The following is a 21,285-nucleotide window of genomic DNA, read 5'->3' as shown; positions in this document are numbered from 1 at the left end:
ATTGAGACTAGTGCAAGGATTTTATTCACAGGTAAACTGATCTCAGTAATTTTGCAGTAATTTACTCCGTGGACAGTTCGATTTTTAGGGGAAAAAAAGGGAGAAGGAAAATTATACTGATTTTCATTCTATTTTCTGCTTCCTTAGACCTGGCTTGTCTGGGATAGATTTGGTGGAAGTCAAATGGAAAACAGCAGGTGCAAGCAGTATATACCAGCATATTCATTCACACCTGCTGTGCGCAGCGGTGGTAAAAGAGTCTCGGAGGCCTCTCCTTCCCCCAAGCACAAGTCTGGAAGCGCAGCCCTGCTCCCAGCCCCCTGTCTCCGCCCGGGAAGGGGACCCATGATGCTGGGGCCACAGGCAGAGGCAGGTCGGCTGCTGGAGGCAGCATGCTGCCCCGCTGCAGAGAGGACCTGCCGAGGAGATCAGCAGTGCATCTGTGCTGCCAGCAGCACTGCGCCAGTGTCCAACAGCGCGCAGAGGTTGTCCTAGGTCCAGGTCCAAGCAGGTCAAAGCCTGGCCTACATGGGACACCGCCCCAGTGGTATTTGGGCTCAATCCTGCTGCTGGTAAAAGCAACCCTGGAGAGTGCAGCTGAGATGAGAGGGAGCAAGCCCTCGTTTTGATGTCACTGGGATGCAAGGAGGCTAAAAACAGTTTCACAAACGTTTCCAAACACAGACGGTGCCAGTAAATCAAGGAAATGAATCTACAGCGGTGCAAGAAGAGCAGGGACGTGTGGAAGGCAGCTGGAAAGGCAGCTCAGATTTGCTGTGGATCCCCAGGGTCCCCAGCGGCCCCATGACAGCTGGCTGGGGCAGGGCTGCGCTGCAGCTCCCCCCGTGGCAAGCCCCTGCAGTGGGGTCCTCACACCGAGCCGAGGGGCTGGCGCTGGCCCAGCCTCATACGCTCTTCTCCGCGTCCATGTGTTCCTTGGCCGGAGAGGGCTGCTTGTCCGGGCTGCTCTCCGGGCTGGGTTTGGCTGGTGGAGCGGGGCTGCTGCTGGTGGCTGGCAGGAGGTTAGCAGACTGCAGCACGGCCTCCGAGTGTTCCCGCGCTTTCATGCGCAGCGCAGCCACACTGGCAGTGCGGTTGCTTTGGCAGCCATATGTGGGCAGGAAGGAGAGGCCCATGGGGTCAGGAACGCAGCACGAGCACAGCGGGCTCCCTGTGGGAGGAAGGAGACAAGGTACCGTCACTGCCACACAAGGGGAGGGTCCCAGCGACAAGGGGAGACTGTCCCCTGACTTGGCTGGGACAACTCATGCCTGCTGATGAGTTGCTGGGAGCAAGTCGTGCTCCACATCATTGCCTTTCACTCCACAGAGGGCAGAGATGGGGTTGGGTCTTGGCTGGCGTAAACCCCCTCTCCATACCTTTAGTAGGCATGTAGCTGTTTACTAGATCGAGGCTAGAAGAGCCAGATTCTGCTCTGCTGAAACACACAGTCATTCGGGCGACAAAGGGAGTGAATTAGGACAGCAGACTCAGAAACAAGTAATGAAGTTCAGATCACATCAGGTTTCACCACAAACCAGGCTGGGCTGGTTCCCAGTTCCTGTCCCGAGCTGCTGCCCTGTGGCTACCATCAGCCACACCTTGGAGGTGGTCCCATGCCTTCCCCCAGGAAAGTGATGCATGATCAATCTGGGCAAAGCCCTCTTCAAGGGGATGTGGGACTCCCACCACTTACCTGCACCTGAAAGGTTACTGCAGAGAGAAAGGTGAAAATACCCTAGTTATAACTATGCAGAAACTAATCATCTTCTCCCATCTCACTATGAGATACTGGAGTGGAAGCTCATTTGAGCTGGATTAACTGTTAAAACAAGGGGTTGGAAATACCTGTGAAATCTCTTGCTGCATAATTCTGCTAGTTCTGCCTATGGCTGCAAGGCAAAGGAGCAAATTTGGTTTTGCCTGACTAACATATTTTTCTGAAAAGCCTTAGATTTTCAGGGCAGAAAGGGCTGTGAGATCACCCCAGCTGAGCTATGAGATAGCACAAGTACTTTCCCCTCACTCCCTGTGAAAAGCTCAAAGCCTTGAATAAGATATCACATCTTCTCCAGTTGAGAACTGGGATGAAAAGCAAGGCAGCAGCTTTCGAACAAATTGGTTCAGCAACCTATCTTCTTCTAAGTACATTTTTCTTGTCCAGCATAGGGACCTTTCATTGACTTCATGTGGTAACATAAGGTGGGAATTACTGAGCAATACCAGAATCTGTATTTGAGCTGCATCCAGCCCTGCATGACTTCTTGACATTTCCTTGGCTAGGCCCCCGCCAATCACTGGCATATATTTACCTACAGGAGGCTGTTGCACCTTTACCTGTCCCCACCTCTGGGCTTGCCTAGCAATGCCACCTTGAAGACTGGGGCCTCCAGAAGTGATCCAAGGCCACCTAGAGCTACTGCCATGGACCGCAGCCTGGAGTCCCAGCAGGAGGGATGCACTAGACCATATCTACCTGGCACCTGAGATACACAGGCTGTCTCAAGCAGGCAATAAAGCACTGGAGACAGGGTGAAATGGGTACTCTTCTCCATCTAAATGAAAAAGTTTCCCTGTACTCCACTACTTAAAGCTATCTTCCTGAGCTGGACCCTGCAAGCTCTTCCTCTAGCTCAGTCTGTGACAACACTGGGACTTGGGATGGTTCCCAAACAAGCCCTCCTGGAAGTCCAGGTTGACCCACGAGCAAGACATGCAGTCCCTCCAAAAAGCCACCATGGTACTACCTAGCACAGATGCATCTGTCAAATGGAGGAGAACGTGTAAGAGGAGTGGGGAGGAGAGGCAGGGCAGGATGGCTGGGCTACCACTTTGAATTGCCCTTTGATGAGAAATTTAGGGGGTTGTCCTTCCTCCCAGGGGGCAAACAAACGCCCCACAAATCCACATCCTCTTCTTTACCCCTGTCAAAAGCTCGTCCTTTGCTGCTACCCCCCAATAGGAAACAGCCTGGCAGAACGCAACCTGACCCGAGGCAATGTCTTCCTCTGATCTTTCCAAGCCAAGGACTTGCTTTAATTCCTGCAGTTAATATTTGAGTTAAATGGCTCATGACTAAGTGATGGAACTAATAACCTGCAGGGAGCAGGTACGCTTTCTTTTATACTTCTGCAGTTGGTAGTAACGGGTCAGCACCTGTCTGCTAGGAAGGAAGGCAGATATGTGTTTAGCTTTAGGATGTTAGCAAGACTTCTCCCTAGCAGTTGTTGGACACTAGCAGATTGCAGGTTCGGGGAAAATACTTCTTGCATTTTAGAAAACAGAATCTACAAGGGATGAGTTATTAATATAGTTGAAAAGTCTTTGTTACTCCTGTAATTCTCCTCTGACAGAGCATATGATCACCAAAGCAACATTACCACAGGTCCAGGCATTCAGATGGATCCCACATGCAAATTTTACTACTTGACTAAAAGCCTCAATTTTTTTTGTTTTTAACATTAGGAAGCTCAATGTTGAATTCTGTGGCTAATTTAAGCATCAGAGTGCTACTTTGAGCATGACAGAAGGACAGTTTAAAAGAAGAATCCATTCAGTAACACAACATACAGTTCTTGTCACCTCCAGCCACGTTCATAAAGACATTTTTTGCCCTGTTGAAATATAGCCACTTCAGGGCTGCTGGACAGCCACTGTTTTAAAAATAGGGGGAAGAGCAAGAGGTTGGTACTTGCAGAGGTTTTTCAGCTGCAGAAGCCACACTTGGTTAGTTTTCTCCCTTCTGTTAAGCCTCACTAACTTAAAATTAGGCTCTGAAACAGGGAAGCATAGAGGCCTGTCTGTGCATCAGCTGTCTTTGCATTGCTGCTTTCTCACAAAAACTGAGCCATTTTTTCTAATGTGGCTGTTCAGCTCCCATCTGTAGTACCTAACACAGACACCTAGCACAGATACTGCTGGCTGAATGGGAGGTGGGAAGAAGAGTCTTCCCATTTTCAGAAAAGTAGGAATTGCTTCTATCCCCTGAGAACAATTTTCATCCCATGGTTAGAGAGGGATAAAATATTTATCAGTCTTCAGCACCAATCTAAGGTCTTTGCTTAATAATTAGACCCAGTAGCTCTGTAACCTGAGGCAGCACCGTTACCTGTGGTGGAGACTAGGATATCTCTGGTAATAATTCACCCATTAACCATTCATTTCATTTTCACTGAGGTTAAAATGCTTGCAAACAACGGCTCACACACGAATAAATGTAGAGTAACCAGTGTAATTTGCTCCAGGGTCCTGCTAGAGTACAGGAAAGTAGGATTTAACCCTGTGTCTTTTTACTGTAAAAGGAGGAATGAATCTACTTTGTAACTGCCTGTGTTTGTGGGCAGTAAGCCCAGTGAAATCTATCAGACTTTGCTGGTATGAAAGCCAGGACAAATGATATGAGAATCAGGAGCCCATGGTTTCCACCTGCCTGACAGTCAGTCCACGATGGACAGGGATATGAGCTTCCCCAAGAAAGATGCGTTCACATACAGCAGACATCAATGTTTTCTCACATCTTACTGCTGTAACTGAGCCTGTGGACCCCAGCTGGGAAGGAGGGAATTGTTCCAGGTACTCGGGCTCCTCAGAGGAGTCCAGGCACCTGACCCCCACTAAAATCAGTGAGGGTTAGGCCTTTAGCCCTAGAGCCTGATCTAGCTTCCACTAATGTCTACGACAGTCTTCTAACACTTTAGTGGAATTTGTACCGGGTTGCTACAATGCAAACAGAGAACTGCTTTCCTTCTTTCAAGAACTTACTGACTCTTGTACACAAAATTAAAATACGCAATTAGATTTCCATTATCTTACAGCAAATTCTGCTGAATTGATCTAAACTTCCTTGTATTCCTATATGAGATCATACTTTAAAGGCTTAGCCTGAACATAAATACTTAATGTAATAAATACAGTCTGAAATATTTGATCCACTTGGCAGTTTAATTGATCTACTACAGAGACTGACAGGAAAAATTAAATTAGTTCTGTCTTGTCTCTGCCAACATCACATTTCAATTGTAATGCTATTTGATCTACAATTTTTGTGTGGACCCTTTTGCACAGTTCTAAGGTTCAGCTTCAGCTTAGGAGAGTGTAATGGGAGCTAGGTCCATATTGATGCATGAGTATTTAAAATACGCATTCCGTATTTCGACTCAACAATTTAAAGAACTTAATAGTTAGTCTTTCCAAAACCCCAATTCCCTTCCTCTTGCAGTTTTTTGTGCATGTCAGTGTTTGACGTGAGCAGCTGAACGTGACCTGAAACCTGATATGGAGGGAAGTGAGGAAAACATCCCATATAAAATCCTCATCTGTCAATGCATATTGATTAATTTTCAGTAAAAATGGTATGCTTTATTAAATATAGTTTTCTTCTGATATTACTCACATTGTTTTGTTTGAGCTGTGAAGCCTCATAAACCCTGAAATCACTTTTACAAGCAATGGAAGATCAACAACAACTTCAAGTTCATAATTGCAGCTACCAGTGAGAGCTGATTTGAAGAGGAGCCCTCTCTTGCTCTTCATATATGATGCCAGCACTATGCCTAATGAAGCCTGTGGCACAAGCAGGAAAAAGCAAGGTGGCTTTATCTAAACCTTGTTGAGCTCTGAACCAGGAGGTTCAGAGAAGCCTGAAACAGGGAAGCACCAGATGCTCCCAGTATAATTTAGAGTAGTCTAAAGGCTGCCGAAGTTGTGCTAGGTGGCTCATCCTTCTAGTGCCTAGGCTGATTAAGTGTGGAAGGTATCCTGTGCAGCTCCGAGGCTCGGAAAAGGTACTTCAGAGCTGGCAAAAGAGTCCAAATATTAGAATTTCAGATGTCTTGGGCTTGTGAACCGTATGTGCACAATGCAAACGGCACCAAGCTGATGATCTGGCTCAGTTGCTCTAGAAGGAGCTGTTTTGTGTAAATAATTTGACACTGGAAATGGAGGATTTCATTCTCCTTGATTTGTGCCAACGGTACAATTCCAGAAAAATAATTCAGAAGTTAGAACTTTGCCTTCCTAATTTGGACAGGAAATCTGGCAGCAAAGCCCACAAGAGTTGGGAGAGCAAAAATAATCCTTTGATATGGTCAGCTCAGCAACCATTTATCACTCTTCCCTTCCACATCAATAGCCTTTCCCAAACACATGATCAGACCCTAAATCCTGTTGGTGCCTGTCATTTCCAAAGATTCAGTTAAGATTCATCCACCTGATGAAGATTTGGTTTGGAGGAAGAGTCCAGCACCCGTTTCCCTCAGACAGCTCAGCTGCTCCCACTCCTAGGACTCTTGGGTATCTAGGTATTCCCTAATCTTTGTTGCAGAGACCGAGAAATATGCCTGTGTGGCAGAGCAATGCCGGAGTAGGGGCCCTGTGGTACTGGAATCAAAGTAACTTGCTTGAGTTATGTACATCTGTGGCAAACTAAAGAAATATTTTAGATTCTCTGAAGTCACAGTAGCAAGTACATTAGGACACATGATTTGCCAAACAGAACCCCCTTGCTATACTTGCTATATTACATAGGATTCCCAAGGTCACACACTGAGAAAGGTCAGTAAATCCATCATCAAGTACTGAGGAATGACAGAGACAATAAAGGACTCCAAGAGTTTTGATTCCCATCCCCGAGTCGTATGGTAAACCACCGTGCTTCAATTCAGTAGCCATTAGTTCAAGGATAAGTCAGGTCCTTGAACGCTTCTTTGTCAGCCTGTCTCTAACCCAGTGACGTTGGACAAACTCTCTTCGTCTTTCCATAATAGATTGAAATGTAATGGATGGACAGTTCTAATTTTTTTTTCCTGGATACTGCAATTAAGCCTCCCTAATATGAGCAACAGCAACCACAGCAGCAACAAACCATAAAAGAGCCTAATCAATGGGGCTCTGGAATATCCACTTTGATGTGCATAATGCAATCCTGCCTTTCTATCAGTAGTGTGTAGCTGCTTTGAAAACCAACTGAGCTATAACTTGCACAGAGCAGAGCTGCGAGTGAATTATGAAAGTAATTCCCTGGCAAGTGTAATTATTTCTATCCTCATACACTGCACTTTGAATCACGAGGTCTGGGGAAATTTCAGAGGAATGTAACTGATACACTTTTGGCCTCAGCCACCAGAATGGTAGAACACTTCCGCTAAAAACCGGAGATTCTTGTTTACACCCATTAATAATGTTTCTATATTAATGAATTGCATTCATGCTGTCATCCATTAAGAAGAGCTTTGAGGTCTCTCTCTGCACAGAACGCTAGCTTCTCCCGATGACTCTATTGTTATACAGCCCATAAATAAAACAAGTATTTTCCCTTCATATTTGAGGTCTGCAATTAAATCTACTAAATGGACTGCAGATGCATGGTTTACAGTAAGTGATTCATCTTGGAAGATCATGGAAATGTCGAAGTCACCACAATGAAGTAGCATGCTTGTCAAATTAGCACAATTTCAAACAGTAACAAACACCAGAAATTTCATCTATGTGAGTTAAACTTTTTCCTGACTATGGCCAGTAGTGGAGGACGAAAACCCTGCAGTAGGAAGGCCTGTGTCCCATAGAAGTTATGATCTTATGGTTATTTTTCAACTGACAAACTGAGCTGCCTGAAAGAACAGTATGCAGTGGGGTAATATGGTAGTTAAGAGATGCTTGATACTAAGTAGAGCCTCTGATATGATAAACTTTAGAGAGGGAGAGGACTCACCTAAGGGAAGGAAGAGACCTGTTGTGTTGTTGAAGAGAGACTATTGGGCAGAAACAGAGAAAAACTGTTCACTGGTGATATACTTTTCTCTGGAGCAGTCTATGGTCTGAACTACAGTTCTGATTTCTATTGCACAGATGGCCTATTTTCTTTATAGAGCATCCTATGGCAGTAGTGCCATCCCTTTGGGAAAAAAAAGTCTCAGTTTCAGAGACAGCAAGGTTCATAGGGTATATTGCCTAGGGAGAACAGTTTGCTTCTCTGTCACCTGTGCAGACCTAGCCTCACGCTCCAACAATATTCCCCATTTACCTGGAAGTAGCACACGCAGAACTCAGATCAGCCTTGTATCTTAAAGAGTTGCAGAGCCACAAAAAGCATGAGGCAAGCTTACAATGCACTTCAGAGTCTTTCCAAAAGAAAATCGAAGCTTCAGATACTCTCCCACACCAGGCTGTTCCGAGTCTCTACTAGGCTGACTTCATCTGGGAAAGTAAATTTATTATATCCTTGTACTACAAAGTAGATCCAGGTAGCATGTGCCTTAGACACTTTATATGGCCTCGGACATCTGGGGCTGGAGCCACACAATCAAACTCAGAGAAAAAGAAGTATTGGTTTGTTTACATAAGACAGAGAATTCTCAAGTAGCACAATGAAAATGGCCTATAAGAGCATAAAATAATTGTTAATTAGTTACATCACCATGTTATTTATTGTATTGATTTTAGTTGTCTCCTTCTAAAGCATCAGTCAAATATTATTCACTGACATGAACAAAGCATTGGCTCACAAGCTCAACAAAGCAAATCCTGTCTCCTGAAAAGAATAAGAAAACAACCTAAACTTCTCAGTGGTATCTGATGCCCTGGGAGCGTCCATTTGTCTGCAGGCAGCTTTTACCGTCTTACTGAAGCATACAATTCACTTCACTGGCCAGGATCGCTTGCCTAATGGTGGGAATACATATCTATTTACAGCATTCACATAGATGGTCTCTATAGCAGCATTTCACTTGAAATTTGCATAGAAGAAAGCTGGGTCATGCATCCATTGGTAGTGAAATGGTGCCTTGATTCTGGAGCAACTATTTTGCTTTCAAAGGCACAAAGAATTCCCAGCAGTTTCAAAGTGTGGTCAGGAAGGGACAGGTACCAGGAAGGGTTTTAGGTCATTCGACTCTTCAATAAAATTTGCAAAAGGTATCTCAGCTCTTCCTTGGAAAATCTTAATATTTATTGAATTTCTCCTTCCCAACCCAAAAATCGCACACCCTAGAATTTTATGCCTTGTGTTGAGTCTGACAGTTTTTTGCATGACATAAAAACCTATCCTCTCAGAAGCAGTATGGCAGAGTTTTGCCACATTTCTGTTGCAAAATGGGACCGGACTCTCAAGGGACATATTAGCTGTTTAGGTCACTTCATTAAGATACACGAGAACACAAACTGATGTCCACCTAAATGTAAGGTTAGTTCTCCTTCCACTGGCCTAGAGTGTTACGAATCATCTCCTAGCTCAAAGGAGGAAATAAGAAGATATATTCAAACAAAAAGAATTTAGCAAGATGAAAATCATCATATTAAAGTTTTGTGAGCACTGTCTCGTCCTGCCCATTTCTTCCTTCCTACAACCATTTTCTCTTCCTTCAGACTGACATCTGAGCTTGGTTGTGCTCTCATACACATTAGTTTAGATGAACCATCATTTACTCATATTTCCATACCGAAGCAAAACAGAAAGTGAATCAGGCCTGTGATCCTTTTGGTGCACTCAACACCTTTAGCGAGAGTCCTGTTCATCACTGCCAATTAATGAGGCTGAAGCTCAAGGTCTCTTGTGCCCTGCCCCTACCCCAGCCCAGGTGAATTGTCTTGGAGAAACAGGGAGAAGAAATTATGGAGGTGAGCCAAGGAAAGGAGAGACAATATTCCACATGTAAATGCAACAAGAAAGATCCTACAATTCTTCTCTGTTTGCATAAATCAAATATGTCACCTTACAGAACAACAGTTGAATTCTTCCCTCTTGCCTCTAAGCCAAAATGTGACGCACCTGGGAACTAATTGCAGAAGAAAACGATCTCCCCTCAAAGCAGCAGTGCAGTTTACCAGTCCCTTGCAAGTATAGCAATATGCTGACTGACAGTTGCAGCTCCACAAAGCTCTTGGTAGGTGGATATGCAGATATGCAAATCCCTAACTGGAGTTCTTAAAATTGCGGTGTACTACGTTATCCCAGTCCCCTTGCATGTACCTAGAGTTTTCTACTGCCAGACAGGAAGTATAAACTGGGCATCTCAGCAGTGAATTGCAGGTGTAGCTGAGAACATTCATCCATGGGTTTCTCTGATACCTATTCAAATTTTAAAAAATCAGTATTTACATTTGGGGCCAATTTTTCGAGGACACAACCTTTTAGCCTGTGCAGCTGACTATCTAATGAGCATCTCTACAAGAGATTTGGGAATAGGATTCCTCCTGTCCTTAGTCTGTGAAACGTCTCTAAAGCAAAAAGGAGCAAATAATTAATTTTTCAATTCATGGGGTGAGCTACAAAATCACAGCAAAAAAAATATCTGGAGGTCATACAAATAAATAAAACTAAAAAACCCTCATGATAGATTTTTCAGGCCAAATGAAACATCATTGAATTTTGCTTGGCTTTGGCTTATTGGGATTATTTTCCTTAAAATTTGGCTAAATTGAAAAATGAAGCCAGTGAGAATAAAGTGTTGAAGTATTTCATTTTGAAAATGCTTAACTGTAATGTTTTAAGAAAAAAATAGCTATTACTTCCCTCTGAACTCAACCCTGTTTCCAAACCATTCAACCTTTCTGAAACCACATTTATCCCTGAATGATCTCTTTATCTGAAAAATTTCACCTGGATCTACTCCAGAGAGGCTGTTCCTGCCCCATGAAACAAGCAGAAAGTCTCTGCCCCAAGACGTCATGGCCACAGGGCAGAGATCAAGAGGACTTGTGCAGTACAAAAGCCACTGCCCGCTTACAGGGTCCAGGTAGACAGCCACCCTTTAAGTTTTGTGGCTTTTCTTGGTTCAAAATCCCTAGTCCACACCTACCAGGATGGCACTAATTACATGACATGTTTGGCTTCTGCTCTTTCAGAAAGACAGGAGGGAAGGGGACAGGACACCGCAGTTAATGAAAAACTCAGCAGTTCCAAACATTTACTTTAGGAATATGCTTTGGCCATGCTGATTTAACTGGAAATACTTGTGAGGCGTATGAGGTATGTCAGAGAACATAGTGAGAGATATGAAAATACTTTTACATTCATAAAGGAGGGCGTTAAACGTTGGGAAACTTTCCTCACAAAATACGTAATACATTGGGGCATTCAATAAAAAGGTGTGCCGCTTTGTGTTTGGCAGTGATGTGAGATTTTGCATCCTATAAATCTATAAATTGAATTCATCCTGTTTACACCCTTAGACTTACAAATTGTTAGATGAGGAACAGCTAATGGATTAGCTGGTGATTCATTTTTAAAAGATGCATACTACTGCAACTTTTGGCAACTCAAAAGGGTATGGATACTGGATGTGCCCTTCTTGATGCCTGGGTCCAGGTAATGAGGGACTGCTTTGTATACTCCCTGTCCCCATGCACACGCTTCATTCGAGTTCTCAGAGAAGCCCTGCTGTTCAAGAGGAGAAAGGTCTGGCATTGTGCAGAGATATACTGCAAAGGAAACTGCATGCAAAGAGCGGATGAAGCATCAGTAACGGTGCCAGGTAATGTATAATGCAAAAGGATGTGTATAACTAATTTATTAGTATAAATTTGACTCTAAAAAGAAAAAAAGCACATGCAAAGTAAACTTTAAAGGACCAAACCCTACCTGCCTTATTCCTGGAAACAAATCCTGATTTCACTAAACCTAACTGTCTGAAGGAGATTTGCCCCTAAACCACACTACAGTTTACAGCAGGAGACTCACTCCTGAATCTGCAAAATCGCACAACCAGTGCGATTACCATCAGTCACAACAGAAAGAAGGATCCATCATTTCCTACGGGCTTCTCCACTGGTGCAACCGGGAGCGCACCCTTAGCTTGAAAGAGATGCTCTTTCAGCTTATCACTAAAGTTAAACAAAGTCACTTACCTTTTAGAGAGGCGACATGGGATAAAGCCTGTGCATAGGTGGCTGTGTTGAGAAGAGTTCCTGGCAGGCAGGAGGGGAAGAAAGGTCCAGTAGGACCAACAGCTCGGCTCAGGCTGCAGGAGAAGAAAAAACAGCTTACAAAACCAGAACTACCTGATTCAAGACAGTACATGTGTGGGCACACAAATACATGTTTGTGTCGTGATCATAGGCTCGATGGGACCAAAGCTTGGATAACATTGGCCTTCCACAGCCACCAGCTTCTCAACATCCCTGCAGGGAGCACTTTCGCCCATGAGTTGCAAAAGAGATACTTCTAATGATTTGAGCTACACCTGAAAATGATACTGCCTAGGTCACAGCCTCGCATGAGGCAAGTCTCTATGCATGTACACACATAGGATGTATGCTTGCGTTCAGAGAGAGGTGCTTGATCCATGTATTACTCTTACCTCTGCTGGATCTCCAGACTCTCTTTTTTATTCCTGGTTTGATCTGCTGGGGAAGGGGAATTTAAATTCCTCACAGGAGGTGCCACCTCAGCCATTGTTTCCTTAGAGCCCTCTTGGTCAGAAGCACCTCTCTCTGTTTTCCTCCATTTCGCTCTTCGATTTTGGAACCATACCTGGAGCAGGAGAGCAATCAATGCTGAGTACCATGTTTAGCTGAACGTGAAGCAGGGAAGCTGTTCATAAGTTGCCACTCTTGTGAAGTCAGTCATTTTGAAGCTTAGCTAAAACTTTCCTGTTACATATTTCGTGTCCTCATTGTTATTCCGGGTTGAGCCAAGCCAGGGATGTCTAAAGACATCCAAAAAGCAAGTTAAGGAGAAAAAAAAAAACTTTGATGTTACTGTACCAGTTAGCAAAACATTTAAACATATGCTTACCTTTGTGCATACATTTAACACTCATTTCTATGTTTTAACACATGTTTAAGTACCTTCTGTATAAGATCTGCATAGGGACCTTCTGTTTATCTAAGTACTCTGAAGAAATCATATGCATATCTTTAAACAAGCTCCTGCTAGAATTAGAGAGATCAAAACTGAAAAGGAATATATTAGGTTACCTTAGCCATCCCGTTTGCTAGTGAGGGTTGAAACTAGCAGTTGCTCTTTGATATATTTGCCCAACCTGCATTTAGATGACTTAAGAAGGGGTAGGTACTAATTTTGGAAGATCGTTCTGCAGTCTAATAGATGTTACTTTCCAAAACTTATTTTTTCTTGTTATACAGTTTAAATATCCATGTTGATTTTATTCCCTGACTTTTGGTCCCAGTACTTTTTTTTTTGCCATTTACCTTGGGCCTGATGCTCTGAAAGCACCCGAGCTGAGCCTCCCTCGAGGTCAGAAAATCCACATTTTAATACATGACTTCAAATACAGGCAAGGTTGTTATTATTATTATTCCCCTCCTACAACTCCATTTTTAGTTAGCTGCCTTTTAATTGCATGTATCAGCAAACGTTGAATAATGATTTTATCTATATTCTAAATTTAGAGCAGTTAAATGCAAAGCAAAATGCAGACACTTTCTTGCGTCTTAATTGAATGAAGGTCACAGCTATAACAACATTTAATTGAGCTATTTTTCATTATCATATTTTAATGACTTTGCACTGACAGTTCGCCTGCTTCTGAGGAAAGAGCATGATGAAGTCGTTTATTTCCCTATTTAGTTATTGTTTGACAACATCATCTTCGATTAAGACTCTGCTTTATAGCACATTAATCATATTTGAATGAGCAAGGGGTATAAATGTAAACATATCTCCCATCCTCTGTGTTTCCCCATGTCCCTGCATGAAAGCAGGCTAAACAAATGCTTGCATCTATTGTCTGTTTGCATAATAGCCAACAACAAGGCTAACCACCAGTCCTAAGCAATCTAATTGTCACCACCCCTATCTCACCCTTGCACCTTTCAGGAAGAAGTTATGATCTTCCACTTCTGAATGCTCAATAATTGTCCCATTTATCTCAATTTGCAGTTCAGTCTTTAGGCACCAATAACCAAAATGGCATTTTTTATTATTTTTTTAAGCCAGTTCCTACAATGCACTGGCAAAAGGAGATTTTCATTTCCAAATAATAATCAGTTTAATTTGCCCGCATATGACCAATGATTCATGTTCAGATTTAATAATCAGGATCGCATAATCTGATTATAGGAGAAATAATTTGTTTACAATCCCCAATTTACTGTGGTGAATTCCATTATCTCTCTTCAGCCATTGGGTTTTAAGAGATACTAACATGACCCTAGGGAACAAAAGGCAAGCTATTATATTTCCTACAATTAGATCTTTGCATAGTCTTAACCCCGAGCACCTAAATAAAAAAAAAAATACAGAAGCGGCATGGAGAAAAACCCATAAATAAAATGAATGCATAATTGTATTCAAAAAATGGCTTGCAAATCAGCAGTGGATGCCTGCAGAGTTATATGGATCTGTCTCTTACAACTGCAGGACTCCTGTTCTTAGCAGCTTGGAGACACTTAAACAAAGTTAATCGCTGGATGTGGAAAAACAAACACCTAGATCAAAAAAAAAAAAAAAAAAAGGAAAGAAGAAGATGGAAGAAAGGAAAGCGGGTAAAGAAAGGGGAGAAGAGTGCTATTGTGGCCAGTGACATTTATTAGATCATTTTAAATGTGTAGGAATTGGTCTGCAGTCTCTTCAGCTGTCTTAATTTAAGTGTTTGGAAAGTAGGCAAAAGAGAGAAAAGTTGAGGAGATGCAGAAGATTTCTTCCTGGCAGCTGGGCTCCCTGCAGCTCACTAACCCCATTGCTTGACAGTGGTCATAGCTGCTTTGGAGAATCACGTCTCAGCTCTTTTCTCTACACACACCCCCCCCCTGCAAAAGCAAGGAAATGGATGTGCATTGATGTAATTTAGTACCTTGGAGACGCGGACAAATTAGTGTAGAACATTATCACTAGTTAATTATGAATGACCGATTAATCAACCTAATCTAATATTCCACATTATGTTGATGTTATTAAAGTGCATCATGAAAATGACAGATCGTCTTCATTTGCGTTCTTTGGCCAAATGTGCACTCTGCAGTCATGATGACAAAAAAAAAAAAAAAAGTTTGCTAGTTTGAATACCCGAGAGTTAAATAATTCCCCAGAATGTTTACCTGCACCCTGGCTTCCGTGAGGTTGATTTTCATGGCCAGCTCTTCCCTAGTGAACACATCGGGGTAGTGAGTTTGAGCGAAAACGGCTTCCAGTGCCTCGAGCTGGTGGAGGGGAGGAGAGCAAACATCTGTCAGGGGCAGCGCGGAGCGGCGGCGGCGGCCCCGCCGGGGGCTCCCGCCGCCTCCCCGGGGAGGCTTCTCCCGGGGACGAGGGAAGCGGGGCCGCCCGGGGCGGCTGTCTGCGGGTCCGGGGAGAGCCGGGCGGCTTTGCAGGGCAGGGGGGCGGGCAGAGGGGCAGGTAGTGGGCAGGCAGGGGGACTAGGCGTGAGGCGGGGGGGGGCAGGCGAGGGGGGCTCCTACCTGCTGCAGGGTGAAGGTGGTGCGGTTGCGGCGCTGCTTCCTGCGCAGGAACCCGTCGTCGAAGTCGCCGGCGGAGTGACCAGCGAAGGGGGCCGCGCCTGCGGGCGGGCAGCGCGTTAGGGACCGCGGGGCGCCGAGCCGCAGCCCCCACCCAGCCGCGGCCCCCCGGGCCCCCCTGCCCCGGCGGGACAGGGGGCCGGAGCCGGGCCGCCCCGGCCGGGCCCTTCGGAAGAGGGGACGAAGCAGGCGGCGAGCGCTGTCCCAGCGCCCGGAGCCCTCCGGGCCGTCGGGGCGCCGGCGCCGAGCCGCAGCCGGCCGCAGCCGCGCTCGGGACGGGAATGGGGAGCCCCTGCTCCGCGGGAGCTGCCTCGGTACCTGTGCGCGGAGAGTCCCTACTCAGCACACCACAGACGGGCGATACCCCCGCCCCCGCTAAAGGGTCATTCTCGGTCCATTTATATTGTAAAAGGGCGAAGAGACGAGACTGTGATCGAGGCATGGTGACTGCAACTCGCTCTCGTAAAAGCAGTGCTTTTCTGCCGGGAGAGCAAGGGGAAGCCCCAGGCCGGAACATTTCTATGCCGATGGAAGAAGCAGGACTTAGGTTGCTTGACAGCTTGCACCCGCGCACCCGCACACGCTCCGAGCAGCAGCCGCGCTCGCACTCCTTCATCCCTGGAGAGGGAATCGCACAGCCCTGGAAACAGGCACAGGTCTTTGTGCAGCGCCGAGCATGGGGGCATGGAGGGGAGGAGGGGACTTCGGCGGTGGCTGGACTGCAGGGACTCTACAGAGGTACTGGAAGGGGCAAGTCCGTGTCCTTCCCGGGCGGTGGTTTTCGAGGGACCCGAAATGCAAACTGAGACACTGAACGCTGGAAGTTTGTCCCTGGTCGGAGACTAGGAGAGGAGGGACAGCTCGCCGGGGATGCAAACGTGGGAACTGCCCCCTGCCTCCGCTGCTCCCCGAATTAAACATCGCTGATACTCTGGCTCATATGCTTCGCTCCCTTTTTGTTTACTGACAATACAGGGTGAACAAACTCACAAGTAAACAGCAAAGCCCCAAAGCCACAGAAGCGGCGCCGAGAAGCGGTCCTCAGGACCGTCCTGCAAGACCTGCCGGGCAGCGCGCTCCGGCCACGGGGCCCGCTCCTGAGGCCGGGCCGGCCCTGCCTCCGGCTACGGGGCTGGAGGGCGCCGGGACACGGTGCTTACCTTGCAGCAACATTTAGGAAATAAATACATGTCCCCTCGCTGCCTCTCCTGGCACAGACAGATGAGTGGCTATGGCCCTGGGAGATGCTCATTAAAGAGGGCCCAATCACTTCCCTCCTGCCCCGCCGGGCCCCCCATGGGTGCCCGAAACTGCAGCCGACGCTGCCCGAAAAGGGCTTTTCTCTTGCTGCTTCTTTATTTTCGTTTTGTTCTTTTTTCGGAAGGGAACTTTTTTTCTGTTTAACTTGAGATGCTCTACGCTGGACGACTTCACCCTATAGCACGGCAGGTCCGTCGCGCTCGCCTCCTGCGGCACCCGCGGGGGGCGAGGTGAGCGCCTCCGGCACGGCACGGCACGGCACGGCACGGCACGGCGCAGTCCCGGCCCGGCCCGGCGCAGCCCCGGCGTGCGCCCGGGAGACGCCGCCGCCAACAGGGACGCCGCTCGGCCTTCCCCGTCTCGGGGGGCCAAACCTAGACCCCAAACCAAAGCTAGTCAACAAGAAAAAGCCGCCTCAAACGCACATTTCCCAAGCCTTCTGCCAAAAACTAATGGACAAAGCCTTCCCGCGCTCGGTGGCACAGGCGGCCGGCGGGGCGGCCGTCAAGGCGCAGCGGGACCCCGGCCCGGCGCGCTCCGGCCCGGTCCCCCCGGCGACAGCTCGGGGGGAGGGGGCAATTTCCCAGCCGGCGACGCCCAGACCCGCTGGGGCCCGCTGTTTGCGGCATGCTTAAGCTGGGGGAAGACCCTCGCCCGGAGGAGGATTGAACCGCTGAGCCCCCTGTTGTTGGCAGCGGTACAGCGGGGGAAGCCCCTTGCTCGCCGGTGCTGCACACCGCAGGCTGCCGGGGGCGGGCGGGGGGATTTTTGCGGGCTGTCTGCCGGCCTGGCCCGGCCGCCCCGCGCAGCTGAGCGGACAGCGCCGGGCAGAGCAGCCCGCCCGGGCGCGAAGTTGCACGGCGGAGGGCCCGGGCTGGCCTCCCGCGCTGCGAGGCCCTGGCTGGAGGGAGCGGGTGCGGGGGGGGGGGTCTAGGCATATGCGGGGTGACCCAGGGAAATCCCGGCTGCTGCCATTTTTTTTTTATAAAGGAAAGGAAAAATTAAACAAAAGCCCCTTAGCCAAAAAAAAAAAAACCACAAGGAAAAAGACTCCCACATCTTTTCTTTTCTTTCCCCCTCCCTTTTTGTTTGTTTTAGTCGTGCTCTGCCTTTCCCCATCCTCCCACAGAATGTTCGTAAAATAACATTAAAGATTTATGCGGTCCCTTTGGCTGGAGGGAGGAGGCGTGACCACGTCCTGAAAGTGTCCCGATTACAGGCATGACACCAACATCTGTGCTGGGAGGGGAGAAGAGCATCTCTTTCGTAGCCTGAGGCTCAACTGCGGGATCGCTATCCACAGAGGGGAGGCAGGTGGCAAAATGACGGGGGCGGGGGGTGTAAAAACAAGGCCTTTCCAACAGGAATCAAATTGGAAAAAAAAAAAAATCATGCAATCCTTTTTTCCATCCTGTGACAAAAGGGGAAAAAGCTAGGGGCGGAGGTGGGGAAATTGGGTTGTGTTTTCTCTTTGAAAAAGACGATGCATTTTAACATTGAGCTATCTTTATAGATTTGCATCTTATCTAAGCACTTATCAGTACCCTCGCATATGCGGGGACAGCCAAAAGTGCTGTCTCTCGGAGCAATCAGCCCACAGTTTTTCCCTGTCGCCCAGCGCGCACACACATGCACAACTCAAAGTTCTCGTACTTACACGGATTTGTGCGACAACACTCACCCTCTAGCTGCGGGGGACAGTGGAAGTAGAACATGGCCCTGCGGCCGGGCGGGCGCCCCGACGCCGCGGTGAGGTGAGGCCGAGGGGCCGCGGCCGGGGCCGGGGCTCCCGCGGGCGCGGGGCTCCCGCGCTCCCCCCGCACCGACGTACCAGCAGCAGCTCCCTGCTCAGGCACCGCCGCGCTGTCACCTGCCGACCTGAAGACAGAGAGAGAGGGAGAGGAAAAAAAAAAAGGACAGGTGAATAACCAGAAGAAAGAATCTAGAGAAACTCACTGATGATGGTAGATCCCATCCCAGAGGAGGTAGAGAAAGTAGTGCCTAGCACTGCCTGCAACGAACTGGAAAAGCCAAAGGTGGAAAACTCCCTGGTAGGTGCACAGTAATTAGAAACAGAAAAAGTTTGTTGCTGCTTTTGGCCAAATAGTAGATAATGCCTGCCTGTTTTTCATCCATCCATCCATCCATCCATTCATCCATCTATCTATTCATCCATCCACCTATCAAGATATTTATCTCAAATATTCCCTTCCAGATAGAATAATTAAATGAAGAAAAACAATTCTTAGAGCTAAGAACTGACTGTTAAAAAAATACTATTCTGCCTAAATGAAATAGTAATAAACCAACTATTTTGCCTAAATGAAATAGTACTATAACCTAAAAGCTATCTTCTTTTTAAAACATCCACCACATTGAGAGCTGTGTTCACGTTGGAAACCAATGTCCTCGGCAAGAAAAAAAACCTACTTAAATTTATATGCAGTCATATCAAAAATCCAGAAGGCAAATAAAAGTAATAATCCATACCTAAACCGAACAGAAGCAAAATCACAAGTAAGGTTTGGGGGTATTTTGCATTGGAATAAGGCGCTGAGAGTTGCTGGCTGCAGAGACAGAAGGGCTCTGTGGAGTTCTGGAAGTGGCCAGATGTCTTTATATCTGTCTACAGCATGCTCTGCCTCTCAGCACTTGCCTTTATAATCTCACGCATAATTGGCCTTAATCTGATTATTTCCAGCGCTGTCTACAGTGAGTAACTTGGATAGGTCTATTGGGCCCTACAAATGGCCCACGTGGTGTGTGGAGAAAAAAAAAAAGAAGAAGAAGAAAAAAAGGAAAAACCCGTCATTTCTCAGCAAACATCAGGAATGTGAACAGCAACAACAAAATCCCGTTATTTCAGAGCGTTTGGCGCTCCGGCGGCTGGGCGGCCCCTGGCGCGGCCCTCCGGGTGCCCCCTGGCCGCGGGGGCGGCGGAGCCGAGCAGCGCCGAGCGGAGCCGAGCGGAGCCGCGCCGCGCCGCGCCGCGCCGGGCGAGCCGACTGACAAAGCGCCGGCTAATTGCCGCCGGATGGATTTTGGGGGGCCGCTTTGCACACGACTTGGCTTTCCAAGCGATCGTACCAAAGCAAAGTTTGATTTTGTTCACAGCGAGGGGTCTCTGGATTTATGCTCGCTTCCCGTCTGCAAATGATATGCGGCGGGACCCTTTGCAATTACTTTTAAAATGCATCTGAGACAGAGGCTCAGCGGAGAGAGATGGCCCTTGCCTCAGCCCGGGTGAAAATTAGACTTTAAAGTACCCAGATGAAATTTTCAAGTCAGGGACGCGGGATTGGATCAAATCACATAAACTGCAAAAAAGCAAGTATAATGGCGCATAATTGGTTCTATAATAGCATTACACAAGGATAATAGCCTGTTATGGCCCCCTGCACATTAAGTGCTTCCCTGGCGTAAAGCCTTTATGATATTAAAGGGGGAATATAATGATATTTTGGTTATTAAATGCGTGTAATTAATTTATGCACCACTGAAAATAAAGTTGGTATTATGACCCACTCAAGATGCATCAGAAGATGTAAGTCAGACAACTGTTGATAAGTTCTGGTGTCTATGTTACGTCTAGACTGCTGATTTTATTTTGGAACAATTGCTTCTCCGGCAGACTACACAAATTTAATATTTTATAAACATTGTAATGTTCTGTGCAGGAAGGGCGAGCAAATCTACACAGGCTCTCTTAGATCTGATGGGAGTTTAAAGACATAGCACATTCATACCAGTGCAAAGGAGATGGATACAGACGATACAGGTGCAGAAATAGAGATTTTAAAAAGAGGATGTCTTTGAAAAGTTGTTCTGCACATATGATCTCATTAAATAAACAACAATAATAATAAACACTTAGAAATATCACTCGCTCTATCTGCCTTTCACACTCGGAAGGGATATGGAAAACCCCCTAATGTATACTCAAGCTGAAATTATATTTCAATCTTATAAAGCATTATTTTAGCAAAGCAAGGCAGAAATTAATTGCATTGGAGATCCAAATAGAGCTTATCTTATCTGATCTGACCTGATCTTATCTTATCCATTCACCTACAGTTTTAGCACACTAGTGATTTAGAAGCTGCATGCAAACATGTGCCTATATACATATATATATATGTATACATAAAAACACTTTTAGGAAAATCACCCTTTAACAACAGACATTATTGACTTACCATCCAGGCAAGTCTCTGAACAGAAAGGTATACTATGAATTGAGCTGGCTTTTACAGCACCATGCAAGACCAATGTTCTGAATCCGATTGTACTCCTTAAAATAGCAGCACAAGCTTTAGGTCAATTAACCTTAAAAAGAAGAACGTAACACAGGAGTACTGCCTGGGTTTTCCCCTGCCAGCATCTGCATCCACAGCTTTAAAATTCATGCAGGACCAGCACTGCAGGATCCCTTTGCATGTAGACAGATGTACCTTTTCCTTTTTCTCTGACATCGGGGAGGGAGGAGCAAGAGAGAGATTGAGATTGAGAGTGTTTTATCATAAAATCCCCTAATAAAATAATAATAACTTCATTATAGCACTCTCAGGCCTTGCTCTAGTCAGGGGGCTGCATTGCTCTTTTGGCTCCAAGACT

The 21,285-nt window shown here is 46.4% G+C and overlaps 1 protein-coding gene across 1 annotated transcript in view; it reads right to left on the bottom strand.

The window, feature by feature from the left end:
• The window catches only part of DRGX (dorsal root ganglia homeobox), an 18,767-nt gene extending 315 nt beyond the window's left edge, over positions 1-18,452 (bottom strand). Inside the window, exons 1-6 of the mRNA XM_068951220.1 lie at positions 18,353-18,452; positions 15,355-15,452; positions 14,995-15,096; positions 12,294-12,466; positions 11,842-11,954; positions 1-1,171 (exon numbers count right to left, since the gene is read on the bottom strand). The exon at positions 1-1,171 is cut by the window's left edge and continues 315 nt beyond it. Of these exons, the coding sequence (XP_068807321.1) occupies positions 906-1,171; positions 11,842-11,954; positions 12,294-12,466; positions 14,995-15,096; positions 15,355-15,452; positions 18,353-18,386 (786 nt within the window). The 5' untranslated portion in view covers positions 18,387-18,452 and the 3' untranslated portion in view covers positions 1-905. The remainder of the gene's footprint in view (positions 1,172-11,841; positions 11,955-12,293; positions 12,467-14,994; positions 15,097-15,354; positions 15,453-18,352) is intronic.
• Positions 18,453-21,285: the final 2,833 nt, after the last annotated feature.

The sequence above is a fragment of the Struthio camelus genome, chromosome 7 (assembly GCF_040807025.1).
Source record: "Struthio camelus isolate bStrCam1 chromosome 7, bStrCam1.hap1, whole genome shotgun sequence".
NCBI classification, from domain to species: Eukaryota; Metazoa; Chordata; class Aves; order Struthioniformes; family Struthionidae; genus Struthio; species Struthio camelus.
This window is presented reverse-complemented; position numbering and strand designations above follow the sequence as displayed.